The sequence below is a fragment of the Perissodus microlepis genome, chromosome 1 (assembly GCF_051167445.1).
Source record: "Perissodus microlepis isolate ML-2025 ecotype Zambia chromosome 1, ASM5116744v1, whole genome shotgun sequence".
Classification (NCBI taxonomy): domain Eukaryota; kingdom Metazoa; phylum Chordata; class Actinopteri; order Cichliformes; family Cichlidae; genus Perissodus; species Perissodus microlepis.
Window position 1 is genome coordinate 31,255,351 of NC_140461.1, and position 16,442 is coordinate 31,271,792.

The window sequence follows — 16,442 nt, forward strand, 5'->3', positions numbered from 1 at the left end:
CTTTGAAAGCTTAAAGCCAACAGTTCAGATCCATGTTTACAGTTGCTGCATTTCTATTTTTAGATGTCATGCTCTTATATAACGCTCACACTCACATTATGGACCACTCATGTCTGCTTCACTTGGCTGAACTGTGTACTCCATATGTGTGTGTCTGTATATTAAGTTTGATTCAATTACACACATCATGTCTATGAAACAAAGAGGAGTTACAATCAGAATAATCACAGCAATAAAACAAATAATCAAACCATTTGTTTTTTTAAAAAAAGCAGAGTTAAGACTAAATATCTATCACAAGTGGATTTGTGGACACACATCTTTGAAATTAAAACACAGGATTCTGCATGGTGTCAATTTATTATTTACACCTCCATCTGGGATGCTAAAAAATCAGTTCCCACAAATTCAAAACAATTGTTTTTCAAAATGTTTTGGGTGGAAATGTTGTAAAAGAGTTTTGTTTTGTTTTGTTTTTTACAAGATTTCTTACTATATTTCAAAAACATTACACGTATATTTGCTAAACCCAGAACACTCCAAAAAATGTAAGTTCTACTATTGCCATTAAATTGCCTTTCAAAACACTAAGGTGTAGACAAAAGCAAGCATAATGATAAAATGTAAATATTTTTATAAAAGAAAACAGGGAGAAAAAAATACACACACTTGGGGTGTAAAATTGAAATGGGTGTTTGATATTGCATTTTCAGTCTACAGTATTTCAAACAATATGAAAACACAGGTAAAAAAGAATGTGTGTTTTCATTGACTACTGAAGACTGATCAAATCACTGTCCTCATTAAAGCTTTCTACGGTGTAATCAAGACACCGTGTTGAGCACTTTTGAAATTGCTGCCAGTGGACATAACAGTATATACAGTACATGTATATATGTAGTCTTAAGATGGGAGAACATTAAACATTAACATCTACAATACAAGCATTTTCCCCCACAAGAGATTAGAAACATAACTGGCACATTTAGTGTACTACGAGAAAATACATGAAATACAGAAAAGAATATGAAAACAAGAAAAAGAAAAGATGGACAAATTTGAGCAATTAATAGAACAATGCAAGCAGGTTCAGCTTCAGGCTGAAAAAATAAATGTTTGTTTAAAGTGACACTTGGAGAAAAGGTATGTGCAAACGCATATACAGCTATTACACAAACAGAGAAAACACGTGAAATAACACAAGCATGGTATGGCTTGGAATACTGAAGGTGTAGTATTAATGTTATTATTTGTGGGAAGGAAAAAAATATTCAGTATTTTTAACCAAAGAAGGCAAAGCACACTAAGGGCAAATGAGAGGTAGAGTTAGGGCACTATAACGCTTACAATATTAAGGGATGAAACGTAAAAAAAAAAAAGTAAGATTATAAACATTAGAAGGACGTAAAAGTAGAAACTGATATGATGTTACCAAGTTAGTAAATCCTTAAACCGTAATGCTTCATAGAGTGAAAACGGTCCCTTTTGAAATGTGATTCTTTTTTTTTTTTTTTATTATTAAAGTTGCTACTTTACGCCAACATAACAGGTAGGAAGTTAAGATGTGATATAGAAGAATTTAACGCGTATATTTTGCAAAACATTGTAGCTGCATGACGGTCGTTTTGGGTCCAGCCTGTGCTGGAACAGTAGGTGGTAGTAACGAGTAGATTTGTTGCGATGGGGGTTTTTAAAAGCATTAAAAGAAGAAGAAGAGAACGGGCCAATCACAGGCAGTCAAATACTGATGCGGAAGTGTCCAACAGAGGAAGGGTTCTGGCTGACGCATGTATGTGCACTTTGAGCACTTTGTCATCACGTTAATATAGATACAATAAATTCAGGCACTAGTATAGATACGCAGTTCAGACACAGAAGTGTGTAGTGCAGCTATGTCGTTCAGCGGAGAAGCCGTGTTTCGGGCCGTGGAGGCACCGCTGTTCTGGCTCGGTGCTCTGACCGCGGCCTGGTTGTCTCTGTGCACCGTGTACCGACTGCTGTCCGGGTTCAGGGTGTGGGTGCTGGGCAACGGACGGCTCCTCTCACCCGCCAAACTAGGAAAGTGGGCAGGTGAGAAACTAATTGGGGAGACTACCAGCCAGTTTTATTTATTCAAGTAGTAATGGTACAATATAAAGGGACCTGTCCTATTGTCCTGTCGGTTGTATTAAGTAGCTATTCTTTGTCTGAACATAACTATATATATATATATATATATTGAAATGTGCAAAATTATAGTTTTTTGTTTCTGATATGTAAACAGAATTAAACAGTAGAGCTTTAATCTTTTTTCTGTTTAACTTTGTTACAGTGTTATTCTGTAGTATAAGTATTATAAGTCACTTCCATAAATTATTTTATAACTCAGTACTGTTTGACACATTAGTTGGTAACATTGCAGGGAATGTATTGTCATCATTATTACAGCTTACGTGTCAGCTTATTTGACCATCGTTTGAAATCATAGAGGAAAGACGAAAAAACACCCCCTCCCCCACACACATTTTATTGATTGGTCTGATGTCATGATACCTGGTCTATCTTTTTGATTTTGGATTGAAATTATATCTGATCCATATATGGATTCTGTGTATCTCTAGTTCCAGGGTTGAATTTCTTTAAGGTCTCACATGTGCTAAAAAAATCTTATTTGACTGAGATTATCAGAACACCAGCTACAGCTAACAAACCGATGAACAGTGAGAGTAACTCCACTGAGGCAGAACACATGGCTTGTATTAGATGAGGTCCTATGCAAAAGCCCTGCTACTGCCCTTATAAAAAGCAATTTATATTTGCCAGGGCCACTATCCCGAGTCAGGTCAGGTCTTTGTTTGTTAGTCTGAGAGTCTGAACACTTTTTTTGTCTTTTTTTTCTCTCGTAACATCCTTCGGCGTCTTAGGGAGAATATTTAGCACAAATGACCTAAAGTATGGCACGTACCATTGCCTGATGTCCATGAAAAATGAACATTTTTCTCACCAGATTTGGTGCCGTGCAACGTTGGCCTTTTAATAAAATGTAGCTGGTGCCTTTCACTGTAAGATACAATCCAAATTCAAAGCAGGTGCAGGTTTTTGCATTTTATAGATGCAATAGTTTAACATTTTTAATCACACCTCGTGTCTCTGTAGTTTATTTGTTTCTTAGGGTAAACTGGATTGCACTGGGCTGTAATGGTGCACCTAACATAATACAGAATGTACAGTGGACTACAAGCACACACGGTGCTCTCTAATGGACTCTCCTATTCTTGAAACCACTGGGAACGACTCATGCTGGGGTTGTTGCGGTGTGTCACAGCTGTGGCTGCTCTGTTTAATGTTTCACTCTGGTGGGGTGATTGTGACGTATCCAGTCGTCCCATATTGCTTCAGCATATACTTGTTACACACTAAGCCTTCTTTAGTAAAGCAGCAGAAAAGCCTTTGATGCCTTTTTTGTTTAAAAGAAATACATAGTGTTGAAGGGATGATCAGCCCTTTTGTCATCACTTGTAAAACAGTTGCAAGTCTTATCATTGGATTATGGCTCGAGGGGATTATCAAGTTAGATTGAATGCTGTCCATCTGTCCTACCTGCTTACTGGTTGAACCTTGAAATTTGAACAGACTGGCCTGCCGGGATTGCTTCGGTGTTGGCAAGTCTGGTGTACAAAGTTCACACCAACATCAGAGTTGGTAGCTCACAAATCTTAGAATTTTTTTACATAATGATTCATTTAGGTACCCCAGAAGAGCCCAGGACCCGTAGGGCCTGTCAGTAAAAAAACTACATAGTAAATGAAAATCCAAACCTGAAATTAAAATGCTTATAAGGCATCATAGAAGTATTATCAATGCCTTTCCAATCTCTATTTGCTGATTCCACAATCTTTTGATTGCATATTTATATTGTATATTTCTCTTTTTGTCTTGGACACATTCTCCTGACTCCTTTACCATTTCCAACAATTCAAGATTCAACGCTAAAATCAGAGGACTCTACATCTTTCTCAGCCTTTGCAGCTCCAGTCACATCAGTGTGTTAGAGAGGAGCCAAATGTTCGGGGGATGTGAACCGACGACGCCTTTGATCTTTTTTTTTGTGCACGGCTAAAAATGGAAACGCAGAAGGGGAGGGAGGATATTTTTGGATTCCAGATGCAAAATGATTATGAATATGCAATGAGGCAAAGGGAGCCCGTTAGCCTCGGCTACTACTTTCATTCACAAACTTTGTCTCACTGAAGTGGACTTGATTGAGAGGATGGCCTGATTATATAACGGGACTACAGCCATTCATAAGTTAGCTTTACATGAGACGCAGGATCCTCGTGATTCTGGTTCAGCGGTGCCTGCATTTCACTGGTGTGTGAGAGAGAGAGCAGGAGACTGTGAGGGAGAGAGAAAAGGGAAGCTGTGATGGTATTACACATTCTAATCATACGTTATCTGAGACAATGACTTATAAGAAATACAGCTGCCTTAATGCATTGTGTGACACTTGCTGAGCATTTTATTAGGAAGGTAACACTGCAGCGAGATAAGGATCAGACATTTCAAGAAAAAAAAGAAGCTATTTCTCAAACATTGCTTCAAATGACATAGTTGTGACACGTGTGACATACCAATACTGGATACAGTTTTGTTTCCACCCTAAACTTTTGATGGTTGCAGACTTTTATACAGTGCCGTCTGATTTCACAGACGGCACAGTTTTGTTGCTTAATGGTGATTGGCAAACTGCTTATAGGTTTACCTCACTCCGATCTGCCGGCATCAGATTCTGCTCCACATCAGTGCGATTCAATTCACAATTTGTGTAGATTTTCAACTTGCACATTTGCACTACAAGCCACCTGTCTTGCTTGGTGAATCCAGCAGAATGCCAACTGGGGAGGTTCCTGAAGTCTGCTGAACTAATTCTCAGCTGTATGAAAAACATTTAGACTTTTGTTTTGCATTATGGTGCGTTACCCTGCTGGAAATAGCCATAAAAACATGGGGAAATCATGACAATAAGGGGTCACTACTCCACATTTAATCAATAGTTAATTATCTTTGCCTCACTTCGGCAGTGTTTATTGTCTTGTCTCTCTCCCATAACCCCCAATTGGTTGTGGCAGATGGCCGTCTCTCCCTGTGCCTGGTTCTGCTGGAGGTTTCTTCCTGTTAAAAGGGAGCTTTTCCTTCCCATTGTTGCCAAGTGCTTGCTCATAGGCAGTCATTTGATTGTTGGGGTTTTCTCTGTGTTGTTGTAGGGTCTTTACTAATGGTAAATGGCCTGTATTTGTATAGCGCTTTACTAGTCCCTAAGGACCCCAAAGCGCTTTACACATCCAGTCATCCACCCATTCACGCACACATTCACACACTGGTGATGGCAAGCTACATTGTAGCCACAGCCACCCTGGGGCGCACTGACAGAGGCGAGGCACTGGACACTGGCGCCACCGGACCCTCTGACCACCACCAGTAGGCAACGGGTGAAGTGTCTTGCCTAAGGACACAACAACACAACATTCAACCTTCCGATTACAAGGCGAACTCCCAACTCTTGAGCCACGATCGCCCCAATATAAATTGCCCTGATGTGACTGCTTTTGCACTATATAAATAAAATTGAATTGAATTAATTGAAAGGGGATATACATGGTCAGTAACTATTCTGAACTTGATTGTGTGATTCATACTTTAATTGACTGGTTTTCTGGCCACAAAAGGTGCCAAGAAAACGCTGTTTCACCTCTAGCAGCATCCTGGACAGTCGAGTCCATGAGTTCATGCGTCATTTTAACCCTGCTTTCTGTCTGATAACTTTTTATCCTCTTGTCCCAATTTCGGCACAAGATGGTTGACTTTCAAAATGCTGAAGTTGAGGCGTTAAAATAAGAGTGGTTGGTAAAATTCTCATTTTGTTTAACTTTTCTGTGAAAACAGTTTTGTTAAAAAAACAAAAACCAAAAATCAGTTATTGTCCTGATATCTTGTAAGGTGTCATGAAATCCTGCGCCCCAATGTTGTTCACATAGTAGCACTATCATTGGAACACCTAGCCAGTCTAACCTAGATTTGCCAGAGACGGCAGTTCCTAAAATAGATCTTGTTTTATTTGAGTGAAGGGAACATGCACTCAGCTGTAAAATGTTTTTCCTTTTTTTCCCTGTTCTGACTGCAAATCACTTCATTCTTAAAACAACTAAAAATAACCCAGCCTACGTTTTCCTCATCATTGTGCCTCCAGACTCCCCCTGCACTCTCCTCTCCTTTTCCCTGTGCTATTTTTAGTTGCCCTCAGGATCCCCTGTGCTTGTGTTTGTCATTTTCTCTTCTCTTTTGCTCCTCCACTCCTCCCTTCTGTTTGGCTCTGCTGCAGCCCTAGAGGATGCTTGGCATCCCGGCATCATCTGCACTCAAGACAATCACACAAAGAGGAAAATGGGCACAGCAAAGGGCAGATAGATGGATGAGCACAAGAACAAATGAAGAGTAGTGTTAAAATAGCAAAAACATTTGCTTAAAATAAACTCTTTTAAGGTGGTATTTGTATTAGACATTCCAGAAAGAGCACAGAGAGCATTTGAACATGTACAAATTGAAAATTGCTGCAGCCATTGTGCATAAGTCGCTGTGTTAAAATCAAGAATTCATCCTGTTTTAAAAATGGGTTGAATTTCAATGGTCCTTGCTTCTGGTAAAACGGTAAACAGAAAATCCAAAATCTGTAACTTGTGTCTCACAGGGTGATGTCAGCGACTCTTCTTAAATCTTAAGGTACACTGAGCATAGCTTATTATTAGGACATTGTAATAAAGGTAATATATGGAGAGAATTTCAAAAAATTAACTGATGACTTGCTTTTAAAAAGTAATTGCACTGAATGTGTGTATCACAGAGTCTTGCGTTGGTGCATTCCATGATGTTGTCCGACATATAAGATGTCCTTAGAGTAAGAGTATACATACTGGGGACATTAAAGTTTAAAATATTTAAATTCTTTCTGCACTGTTTATTTTACCTTGTGCCACCTGTACCACCAGAAGGAGGCAGTAAAGACCATAGAATATCTTCCAGACCACCATGACCTGTTGGACCACCAGTCCAACATGATCGAAAAATGAGGTCGGATATCCCTGTGTTGTGCGTTGTTCTTGGATCAACATTTTAATCAATCAACTATTCATCGAGGATCAACATTGCATCAGACCAATCATGCTGTTATGATGTCATAGCTTTGCAACATGGGAAAACATCTGCTGATGTCCACTCAGGAAGAAATCCAAAAAAGGGGCCGGTTAGGATTGGGGGTTGGGATGTGATCGCGGTTAGGGTTACAGGGCTATAGGTAGGGTGCGTCCATGTTGCAAAACTATAACTTTACTACAATGTAATTGGTCACTTGTGTTCTTGAACCTGGACCAACATTAGTTTTGGTGATCCAGGAACTATACCAACATGATGATATCAGTTTGAGCAAAAAAGACTCCACAGTTTTGCTGATGGCCACTTACAGCTGTTTTTAAGGCAAGCCGAACTAAATAGATTCCCATGCTATGGGGCTGAAATGTTTTAAATTGAGACTTTAACATGTAGTGTTCAAAACCAATGGGCACCATTATGATGTAACATTAGCTACATACATCCATTTTTATGCAGTGCATGGTTACTAACAGGTGTTGTAACCAGGATTGCTAGCTGTGAAAAATATACAAAAGGGGATTATGTACCTCAGATCCCTCTTTAACTGTGGACTGTTGAAAGTGCAGTTGGGTGGAAGATGGTTAGTTTTGTTGACCTATAATTGTTGTCTCAGTTTTTGTCAACGACCTTTATCTTTTGTCTGACAAAAACAAGTCAATAACTAAATAAAAACTAATGCACGAGGATCAGAAACTCTGATGAAATCTATTGACACTTTCATCAACAAATGAAAACAGGATGAAAATATTCTAGAGAGATGAGACTTAGAACTAATTAAGTTGTGTAGTAAGGCCGAAAAAGTTTGGAAGTGATCCAGTGAGAAGAAATTAGTTGTGCGGCGAGTTAGATTCCCACATTTGATCTGCCCCCAACAAACAGGGAGTGGGTTCAGCTAGGTCCTATGCTTCTGGGAGAAGAAGATTGGACATATTTTGCATTTGAAGTCAAGGGAAATAAAACGCTTTGTAAACCGTATGGAGCAACCAGTAAAAACATACCAAACTTTTACACTTGATATGATATTTAAATAACTAAAACTGAAAGAACTTAGATGCCTAAATTATGTCTAAAACTAAATGATGTTTTAGTCAAAAGACTGTGACTAAAACTAAATCAAAATTTGCCATCAAAATGAACACTGGTGGAACACACTGGAGGAACAGTCAGACAGTTCCCAGTGGAGCAGTACTTAAGCTTAAAATGCTCAACCCCCCTTTTTTAATCTTTAACTCGTAAGCTAAATCATCAGTGTGCATTCTCGTGAATAGTGAGAGTAGTTTGAGTACTGGAATTGCAACGAGGAACAGAACATGACTCATTCTTTAGTTTTAAACATTTCCTTTCCACAAACCTTTGTTGACTATTGCTTTTTGATGGTACGTTGCATATCTTTTGTTGACTATGAATGGTCCCAGGTAGTGAAGTTTGTTCTGAACAGACTGCACTTATGTCGGTGCACCTTGCATGTAGTATTTAATGAGCCTAAGCGTCCTAAAAGCCCTAGTAGCAGACCCTAGAGGCTGAACTGCTCAGTGCACCCAACCACACTGATGTGGTTTGACCTAACCCACACAGCAGCATTCCCATCTTAAGTGCACTTTACTTTCAGAAGTCTAATGCAAAAAAAAAGTAAGAAGGGACTAAATGACAAAACAATAAGAATATAAAATATAATGGAAAGTTTCTGAAAACACAAGAACGATATTTTACACAAAGATGAGGCAAGTATTCCTCTCTAAGTAGGGCCTGGCAGGTCATTCAGGGACATATTGTAACATTTCGACTCACCACGCAACTCCCCATCCGCTTTTTTGTTATATTTAGCCAGAGGTGTGATGAATGGTTCCTTCTGAAAGATGGGAATTGCTAAAAATAGGATCCTGCTGCCGCTGCTGTTTGTGCCAGGCAGTTCCAGGGCATCTGCTCGCTCGACTGCCACTGATGACAGAGAGGACCTCTTTCCCCTCACCCTCCCTCACTCTCTTTTTGTCCTCCTTAGTCACCTCAGCTGCTCCCTGTCAACCGTGTCCTTCACTGCATCTGTCTACACCCTCATTTAACTCTTTGGCTTTAAAAGTAAATTCCTTTTATTGTGCTCAAGCTTTTTGCGCTGGGTCATAATTAGCCTTTCTACACAGCAATTTCTTGACATCACTCGTCAGTTAAGTATTGTGTCATGCTTCGAAGTAGATCTCTGTGCTGATAAAGTTCCTGTAGGTGGCACTCTTTAGCTGTTCATCTGTGGTAGCTAGCACCGCTCAGGTTTTCTGCAGTATGTTTTTTTGCTTCTACGTTTTGACAAACAAAGACAAAACAAGTCTAAAGTGGAAGAGGCAGAATGGCTTCAGGTCCTCAAACTGACAGTGTGCATCTAAAGTATCTCTGATTGTGAAGTGGTCACTCACTGGAATCCTTCACAACAGGACAGTCCTCTAGTACTTTTGAACGAGAGTTCAATTCTGAAAAATGTGTAAATTCCTTTTTTACGTAGTGTTATAATTTCAGCTCCTTAGTACCAATAAATGAAACCTTACTGCTACAATAAGCGACCTTGCTGTAAAGTGCTGTTTAATAGCGTGGCTATACATGTCTGGCAACAGTTTGAGGAAAGCCCCTTCCTGCCTAAGCTTGACGTTGCCCCCTTAGATATATCTAGGCTCATTAAGAAATAGTTTTGTTTTTTGTTTTTTTAAGCCAACTTGACTGACCTGCTCTTAGCCTCCAGAATCCCTGGGTTGAACACAAAAGCTGAGTGTGTGCATCAGCTGGTTGACCGCCCTGCACCGATGCTCTTGTGGTGGAAATGGAGCCAATTCCAGGATCTAAGTTAAATCTCCCTCAACTTTGGAGGTTGTTAGAGAAGTGGATTAACCTCATTACTTGGCCCTGGAATGAGATCAGTTACATTCATATGCCCATATATTTGGCTACATAGCACATGTCTTCTTTGGTCTGTTTAAATGTGTTTTGCTTGCAACGCTCTGTTATAACAGAAGTCAAAGCTACGGCCCGTAGAGATTAATGTGATTAAGTCGTAATGGGTCAGTCTGTGATATATTTTCAATATGTTTTTCATATGTTTATCCAGTGCAATTGAGCATAACGGAAAGGCTGTATATTTTTACATGTGTACAAAGGATCTTATTAAGGTGCGAGTAATGGTAATATAGTTTCCTTGCTAATTAAGTCTCTCTCTGTTTGTAGTTGTGACAGGAGCCACAGATGGGATTGGGAAAGCATATGCAGAAGAGGTAAGAGTCTTCCAGAGGTGTTGAGTTATGAACTTGTACTTGAAAATAGTATGTGCCTGTAATAGTAGATCTATAAACATGTAACACCTGATGGTGAGTACAGTTAAAAAAATTTTTTTTTAACAATTTTCTTTTTTAATTTTTATACAGAAAGTAACACATGGAGAGCCACACAAATGAGACAAAAGCATGGTCACTGAAATTTATTGATTTAGGAAAATGACCCAATATGATGCATGTGAGTTGCAAAGATTGATCTGTAACTGGTGTGACCATCTTGCACAGCAATAACTGCAACTAAATGTTGAGAGCCGGGGTGTGAAACACCAGGCTGGGGGGCCAGAATCGGCCTGGCAAAGACTCCAATCTGATCGACTATATGGCTTTGGAAAATGGGAAGAAAGAAACTTTAGGATTTTGTATTTTCAAGTTCTACAGCTTTTCCTTCTGATAAAGACCTCCTCCATCCTTAGTCATATTACACCAGAGTAATTCAGTAATAAATAAAACAATTAGAATACAGAAAAGTTCCTTTTTTTTCAGTATCTACTATAGAAGTGGGTTTTTTTGGGGGTTTTTTTGTTGTTTTTTTTACAATGAGTAGTTAAACTTCATTAGACTAACAGGCCACTTAAGATCAAGGTGGGTTGTATGTGGCCCACGGTGTAATATGAGTTTAGAGTAACTGCTGATCAGTCCTTCACATCACTTTGGATGAGTGAGTTGAGTTAAATGTTCAAAACATATTGAACTCGATGACAGGTATCCTCACATGAAGCGCTCGCTTCAGGCCATTCCACAATATCTTTTGATGAGTGAGACCTCGGCCATTCAAAACATATTTATTCCTCTTGTTCGTTTTTTTTTTTTTTTTTTTTTTGTAGAATGACTAGTTTTCAGGACATCTTTTTATCTTGATGCACTGTGTGACCCACTTTCTCTTGAGATTCCATTCATGGATGTCCTTGAATTGCACTTTCGAATTTGCTGCCGTATTTAAAAATTTACTGTTCCATTAATGACGGCAAGCTGTCGTGGCCCACATGCAGCGAAACAGGCCTAATCCGTGATGTTTCAGAGATGGAATAAGGTCCTGACGCTCGAATGCAGCGATTTTCCCTTCCTCTAAACCAAACGCCTCTCGTATACACAATGAAGTTTTTCTTTGCTCTTAGCTGCCCACAGAGCTCTGTTCAAACAGCCTTCTGGCTTGCTAGTGTGATCTTTAGCAAACTGGCTCTGGGCAGCAGCGTTGGTTTTTGGAGTGCAGTGACTTTCCTCTTGTGACCCTGCCATCCACGCCATTGTTGTTTAGTGTTAAGGCACACACTGGGTCTTGTAGGGATATTTGTTGGCAGACCACTGCTGTGAACAAGAGCAGTGTTCTTGTATTTGAAGTCTGGTTCAAAGTGAATCAATGGAGTCCAAACACTTATTGTCTGTTTTGCATCAAGTTTATGAGTTTTTGAGATACTACCTCACCTCAGAGACATGTGATATAGAATCATTTTCAACAAGAATCTCTTATATTTTCCATTAAATTTATTTACTTGAGTTTCCATTTTTAGAAACCAAATGACAAAAATAAAATCTACAAACTTTGCTTTTTAAAAGCTTTTTCATCTGCATTTGGTTCACAAGGTTGCATTTTCAGTTTACAATATTAATTTGGTAGTAATAAGTAATAACTTCGATGTCGTCATAATATTGCAGGATAGCCTAGTGCCAAAATGTAAAAGCCGATCAAAGAACCAGTTAAATGTTGATCATCAGTATGGATGTAAGTGCAGTGTGCATGTGTTTTACTTTGTTGACATATTTCATTTTTGTATTTGCAGCTCGCCCGCAAAGGATTTGCCATTGTGCTGATCAGCCGCTCTCAGGAGAAGCTGGATGATGTATCCAAGGCTATTGGTGAGATATGCACATGTTTATATTATTTCAAAATTGTTTCACCCCTGTAAAATTTTGGACATGGTTAAATATTCCTCTCCTTAATGCATCGGTCACCCTGATTGGTGCAATGTCTGTGTGCCTTGGTGATTTGTGAGAATCGCTGCAGGAAGTAGTTCAGTGTATTGCAGCCAGTGAGTCTGCACCCTGCTCATCAGAATGATTTGAAGTAAACAAAAACGCAGCTAAGGACAATATCTCACACGGATTCAGCTGAAATTGTCTTCAGTTTATGTGTGAAAACATCTTTAGAGTCAAATTAAATCCAACCTGTGTTCCAGAGGCACCAGACTAATTTAGTTCATGTGTATGACCGTGACTTTTAGAGCCTCATTTGTCCGGAATCTGAAATCTTACAGCTTGCATAATAATACACTAGGGCTCAGTAACAAAAGAATAAATTATACTGCACTGAATTTAGTGTTTTAGCACAAGTGATCTCTTACTGAGTAGCCCTTTGCTGGACTCTTATGCTTTTGGTTATGAGGTAGTAAAATCTTTTACTGGAGCTGAAAGTGAATATGTCCAGTTAAATGAAAGCATCCTCTTAAGGGAGGGATAACCTCACTGATGATTAATTTAGGGTTTAATACTTTGTTCCCCTTCCTTCCCTTTCTAAATCACTATTTAATAGTCATTTTTGCCATTCCTGAATGCTATTTGTGAGTATTGTTTTCTGGTATCTTTCATTGTGACTCAGATATACTAAATTAAAATGCATACTTCTGTCCTCAGCCAGTAAATGTGGTGTGGAGACAAAAACAATTCAAGCAGACTTCAGTGCTGTTGACATCTACTCTAAGATTGAAGAAGGACTCACAGGACTGGAGATTGGAGTACTGGGTAAGACTGCAGGAGGTGCTGAGGCCAGTTCCCTTTTCACGAGTGTTAATCAGCCTGTCACACGATATGTCAAATCTTATCTCAACCACATCTGACAAACAAGGAGTGCTGTGAAATCCACTGTGTTTTTCATGTATTCGGAAGGGTTAATTTATAAGCCTTTTACTGCCCCCTGAAGACTGAAATGAGGAATAACAGAGTCAATCCTGCATTCATAAAATACTTAATCTCTTTGAATAATTTGGCAATTCTGAAATTTTTTGTCTTGTTAACAGTGAACAATGTTGGGATCTCCTACCCTTACCCTGAGTTCTTCCTCAGCGTCCCCAATCTCGACACTGTAAGTTCCAAGTTTTCTGATTATTGTATTTCACATTCAAATTATAGTTAGTATGAAAATACATGAATGTTTGCCCTTTAAGTTTCTCCAGCGACTGCATATTCCACAGCATATATCGGCCCTCTGCTCCATTTCTGTAAACTGCTGTAGCGTTGAAGAAAATCTAAATTTTGTATTACTATTTAAAGTTAAGTAGATTAGGTCGCTTCACCTGCATTAGACAGCAGTCCAGTTTCCGTCAGTCTCACTCTCCTTAAATGGAGATCGGTATAGGTGGGACAGTTTTACACTCAGAGCAGTATTCTGTCTCTTAAAAGTGTTAAGTAGAAGAAAGGAAATTTGTTATTCATGAAGTCTTTAAGCTTTGTAAGTCATAAAGTCAGTAATGGCTGTTGCTCAGGAATTTCTAGCTGAAAGCTGGTGTAAAAGAATTTGTAGAAGAATGCGCGTGGTATTTCTTCCATGTGAATGTTTTACTGTTACAGAATACATTTTTTACGATTCCACCCTATCATGTTATCATTTACAGCAGTGGCTCCTAAGTGATTTGCTGCACAACTTGGGATTTTGTGTCAGCCATGCAGTGCTTTTTGTAAAACAAATCGATTACATCACTGCTATCTTAGCCACTCAGGCAAATTCTATAGCCTAACAAAAAATGAGAGGGATCCCAGGTATGCAGTTCCATTATCCCTTTAAAGCCGGTCGGAGCGGAAATGTAGTTTTTTACCTTCAGGGCTTATACAAGCATATACTGGTGTTTTTAAAGGTTATGTTTGACTTTATGACTTTCTGTGTCGTTTCTGGGATGCTTAGAACTAAAATTGCACTGCTGGAAATAGTTTATTTTGATGCACATGCTGTTTTTTTGCAAATTTTTATTATAATATTTATTTTCATTTTTCCTGCAGTATATAAAAATTGGTGTATTTAAAAAAATAAAACTATGAAGACACTCAAAATAAATTTCCTGTGGTGGGAAACTATTTTGTGCAACTTTTTTGTATTTAGTTTTGAGGGATAAGCCTCTTAAATTTCTCTAACTAGAAATATATGTTAAAAAAACAAAAACGATTTTCAATTTTTTTGTAGTTTATTGCACTTTTTTGCAATTTATGTAATTACTATGCACTTAATGCATACATATTATTAAAATTTGGGCTATAATGGTTGTATTGATGTATAGCAACTTGAAATGCTCCCAAAAATGGCATTACAACATGTAAAAATATAATATAAGCTCTGGCGGACTTGGTTCTATGGTAGGTCTTAAAGGGTTAATGGTCACATTTCTTATAGCATGATGCATCAAAGGCCGTGATTGACAGTAAGGAGGAAAACAAAACAAAACAGTTAACTAACAGGTAACCTTACACCTATAAAAAGAGATCCAATTTAAATAAATAAAAACCTTTTACTAGAAAACATCACGTAAGCTTAGCTATCTTTTGGATTTATTCAGATCAGGGATATCAACAGCCTTTAGCCCGAGTGTGTCATCTGTCAGGAAAAGTTTGCTAGTGTTAACACTGTGCCAAGCGAGTGGAGGGCCCGTTTGGAAACTACACGGCCCTTCTGAAAGAAACTTGGCTTGTTTCAAAAGATTGCTGGATGTGACCCAAAAGCAACACGTTTGTTGGATTGTGTGAATGTGTCTGATGAGCTGACAGAGGCGAGTCAGTTACACTAGATGTAAACACACACAGAGACTTTTTCTGTTTTTACTTAAAAAGGCTTAAAAATGACAAAACAAACCTCATTTGCCAATAATGTTTACAATTATACTTACAAGTACGTGCACCAGTGCAAAATGTAATCATCTGTACTAATCCACGTGTTGTTCTTGTTTCAGTTCATTGACACCCTGGTCAACATTAACATAACATCAGTGTGCCAGGTGAGTGTTGCTATATTCAAGTAATTACGTTTTTTTCCCCTTAACAGGTTATCAGAGAGAGAAAAAAACCTTAAAATGTCAGCGTGAAAACAAATTAAATCTACTAAAGAAATTCCTGATTGCACTGCAGGTATTTCCACCTGCAAGCTAATACTTAGTAAAGCCACCTTTAGCGGTAATTACAGCATTGAATTTGTGTGGATCAATACAGCTACTTGGGACATAGCTCAGATTTTTTTTCTCCTCCAGTTTTTACTTAAAGGCACATGTGTTCAAACAAATGAAAAATAGCATTCAGGCATGTTTACAGAATTTCAGGGTGCTTTTTGATAGTCAGCGTGAATGCCTGCTGTAGACCGCTCATCTTAAATGTCTGGCTCAGTCCCAAACTGCACGCTGAGGACTCGTGATGCATAAATGTTTGTCATCCGTTTCCCCGTGGTGCGCTCACTGTGGAATGAGTAATTAAAGCCGTCAAGGTGGATTCAGGTGTTTAGGATGGTTGGTAAGATAGATCCACAGTCAGGAAGTCCCACAGACCACCGAAGACCTCCACACATACACACACACTGGCACAACACAGTGACTTATACCATAAGAAGTCACTTCTGTCCCAGTTCTCCATGTTCAGCAGTTTCCAGAGCAACAGCTACAATCGACCCTCTCTCTTAACACTTAATTTATATTGTTCAATATTTCTTTAAACGGCTCCCTCTGCTATCATTATCATTTATTCTCTCTTGTCTCTCCGACCAGCTCTTCACACAACACCCACACGCACACACACACATTTACGAATGTGGATGAACTCCTCCACGTACAACCCACAAACAATAGCCGTTTTTGTCTGTCTCATGCTTTTATTCTGCATCACCCACTTCTAACCTTTTCTCTCTCTGTCTTTTTTCCCCCATTATCATTGTTTTCTGTTTCCAGATGACACGTCTTGTTTTACCACAAATGGTGGAGAGGTAAG

General features: G+C 38.8%; 1 protein-coding gene across 1 annotated transcript in view; it reads left to right on the forward strand.

The window, feature by feature from the left end:
- Positions 1-1,723: 1,723 nt before the first annotated feature.
- hsd17b12b (hydroxysteroid (17-beta) dehydrogenase 12b) overlaps positions 1,724-16,442 on the forward strand; it is a 29,781-nt gene continuing 15,062 nt past the window's right edge. The window contains exons 1-7 of the mRNA XM_084950174.1: positions 1,724-2,070; positions 10,387-10,433; positions 12,272-12,347; positions 13,122-13,229; positions 13,505-13,569; positions 15,422-15,466; positions 16,403-16,437. Of these exons, the coding sequence (XP_084806300.1) occupies positions 1,893-2,070; positions 10,387-10,433; positions 12,272-12,347; positions 13,122-13,229; positions 13,505-13,569; positions 15,422-15,466; positions 16,403-16,437 (554 nt within the window). The 5' untranslated portion in view covers positions 1,724-1,892. The remainder of the gene's footprint in view (positions 2,071-10,386; positions 10,434-12,271; positions 12,348-13,121; positions 13,230-13,504; positions 13,570-15,421; positions 15,467-16,402; positions 16,438-16,442) is intronic.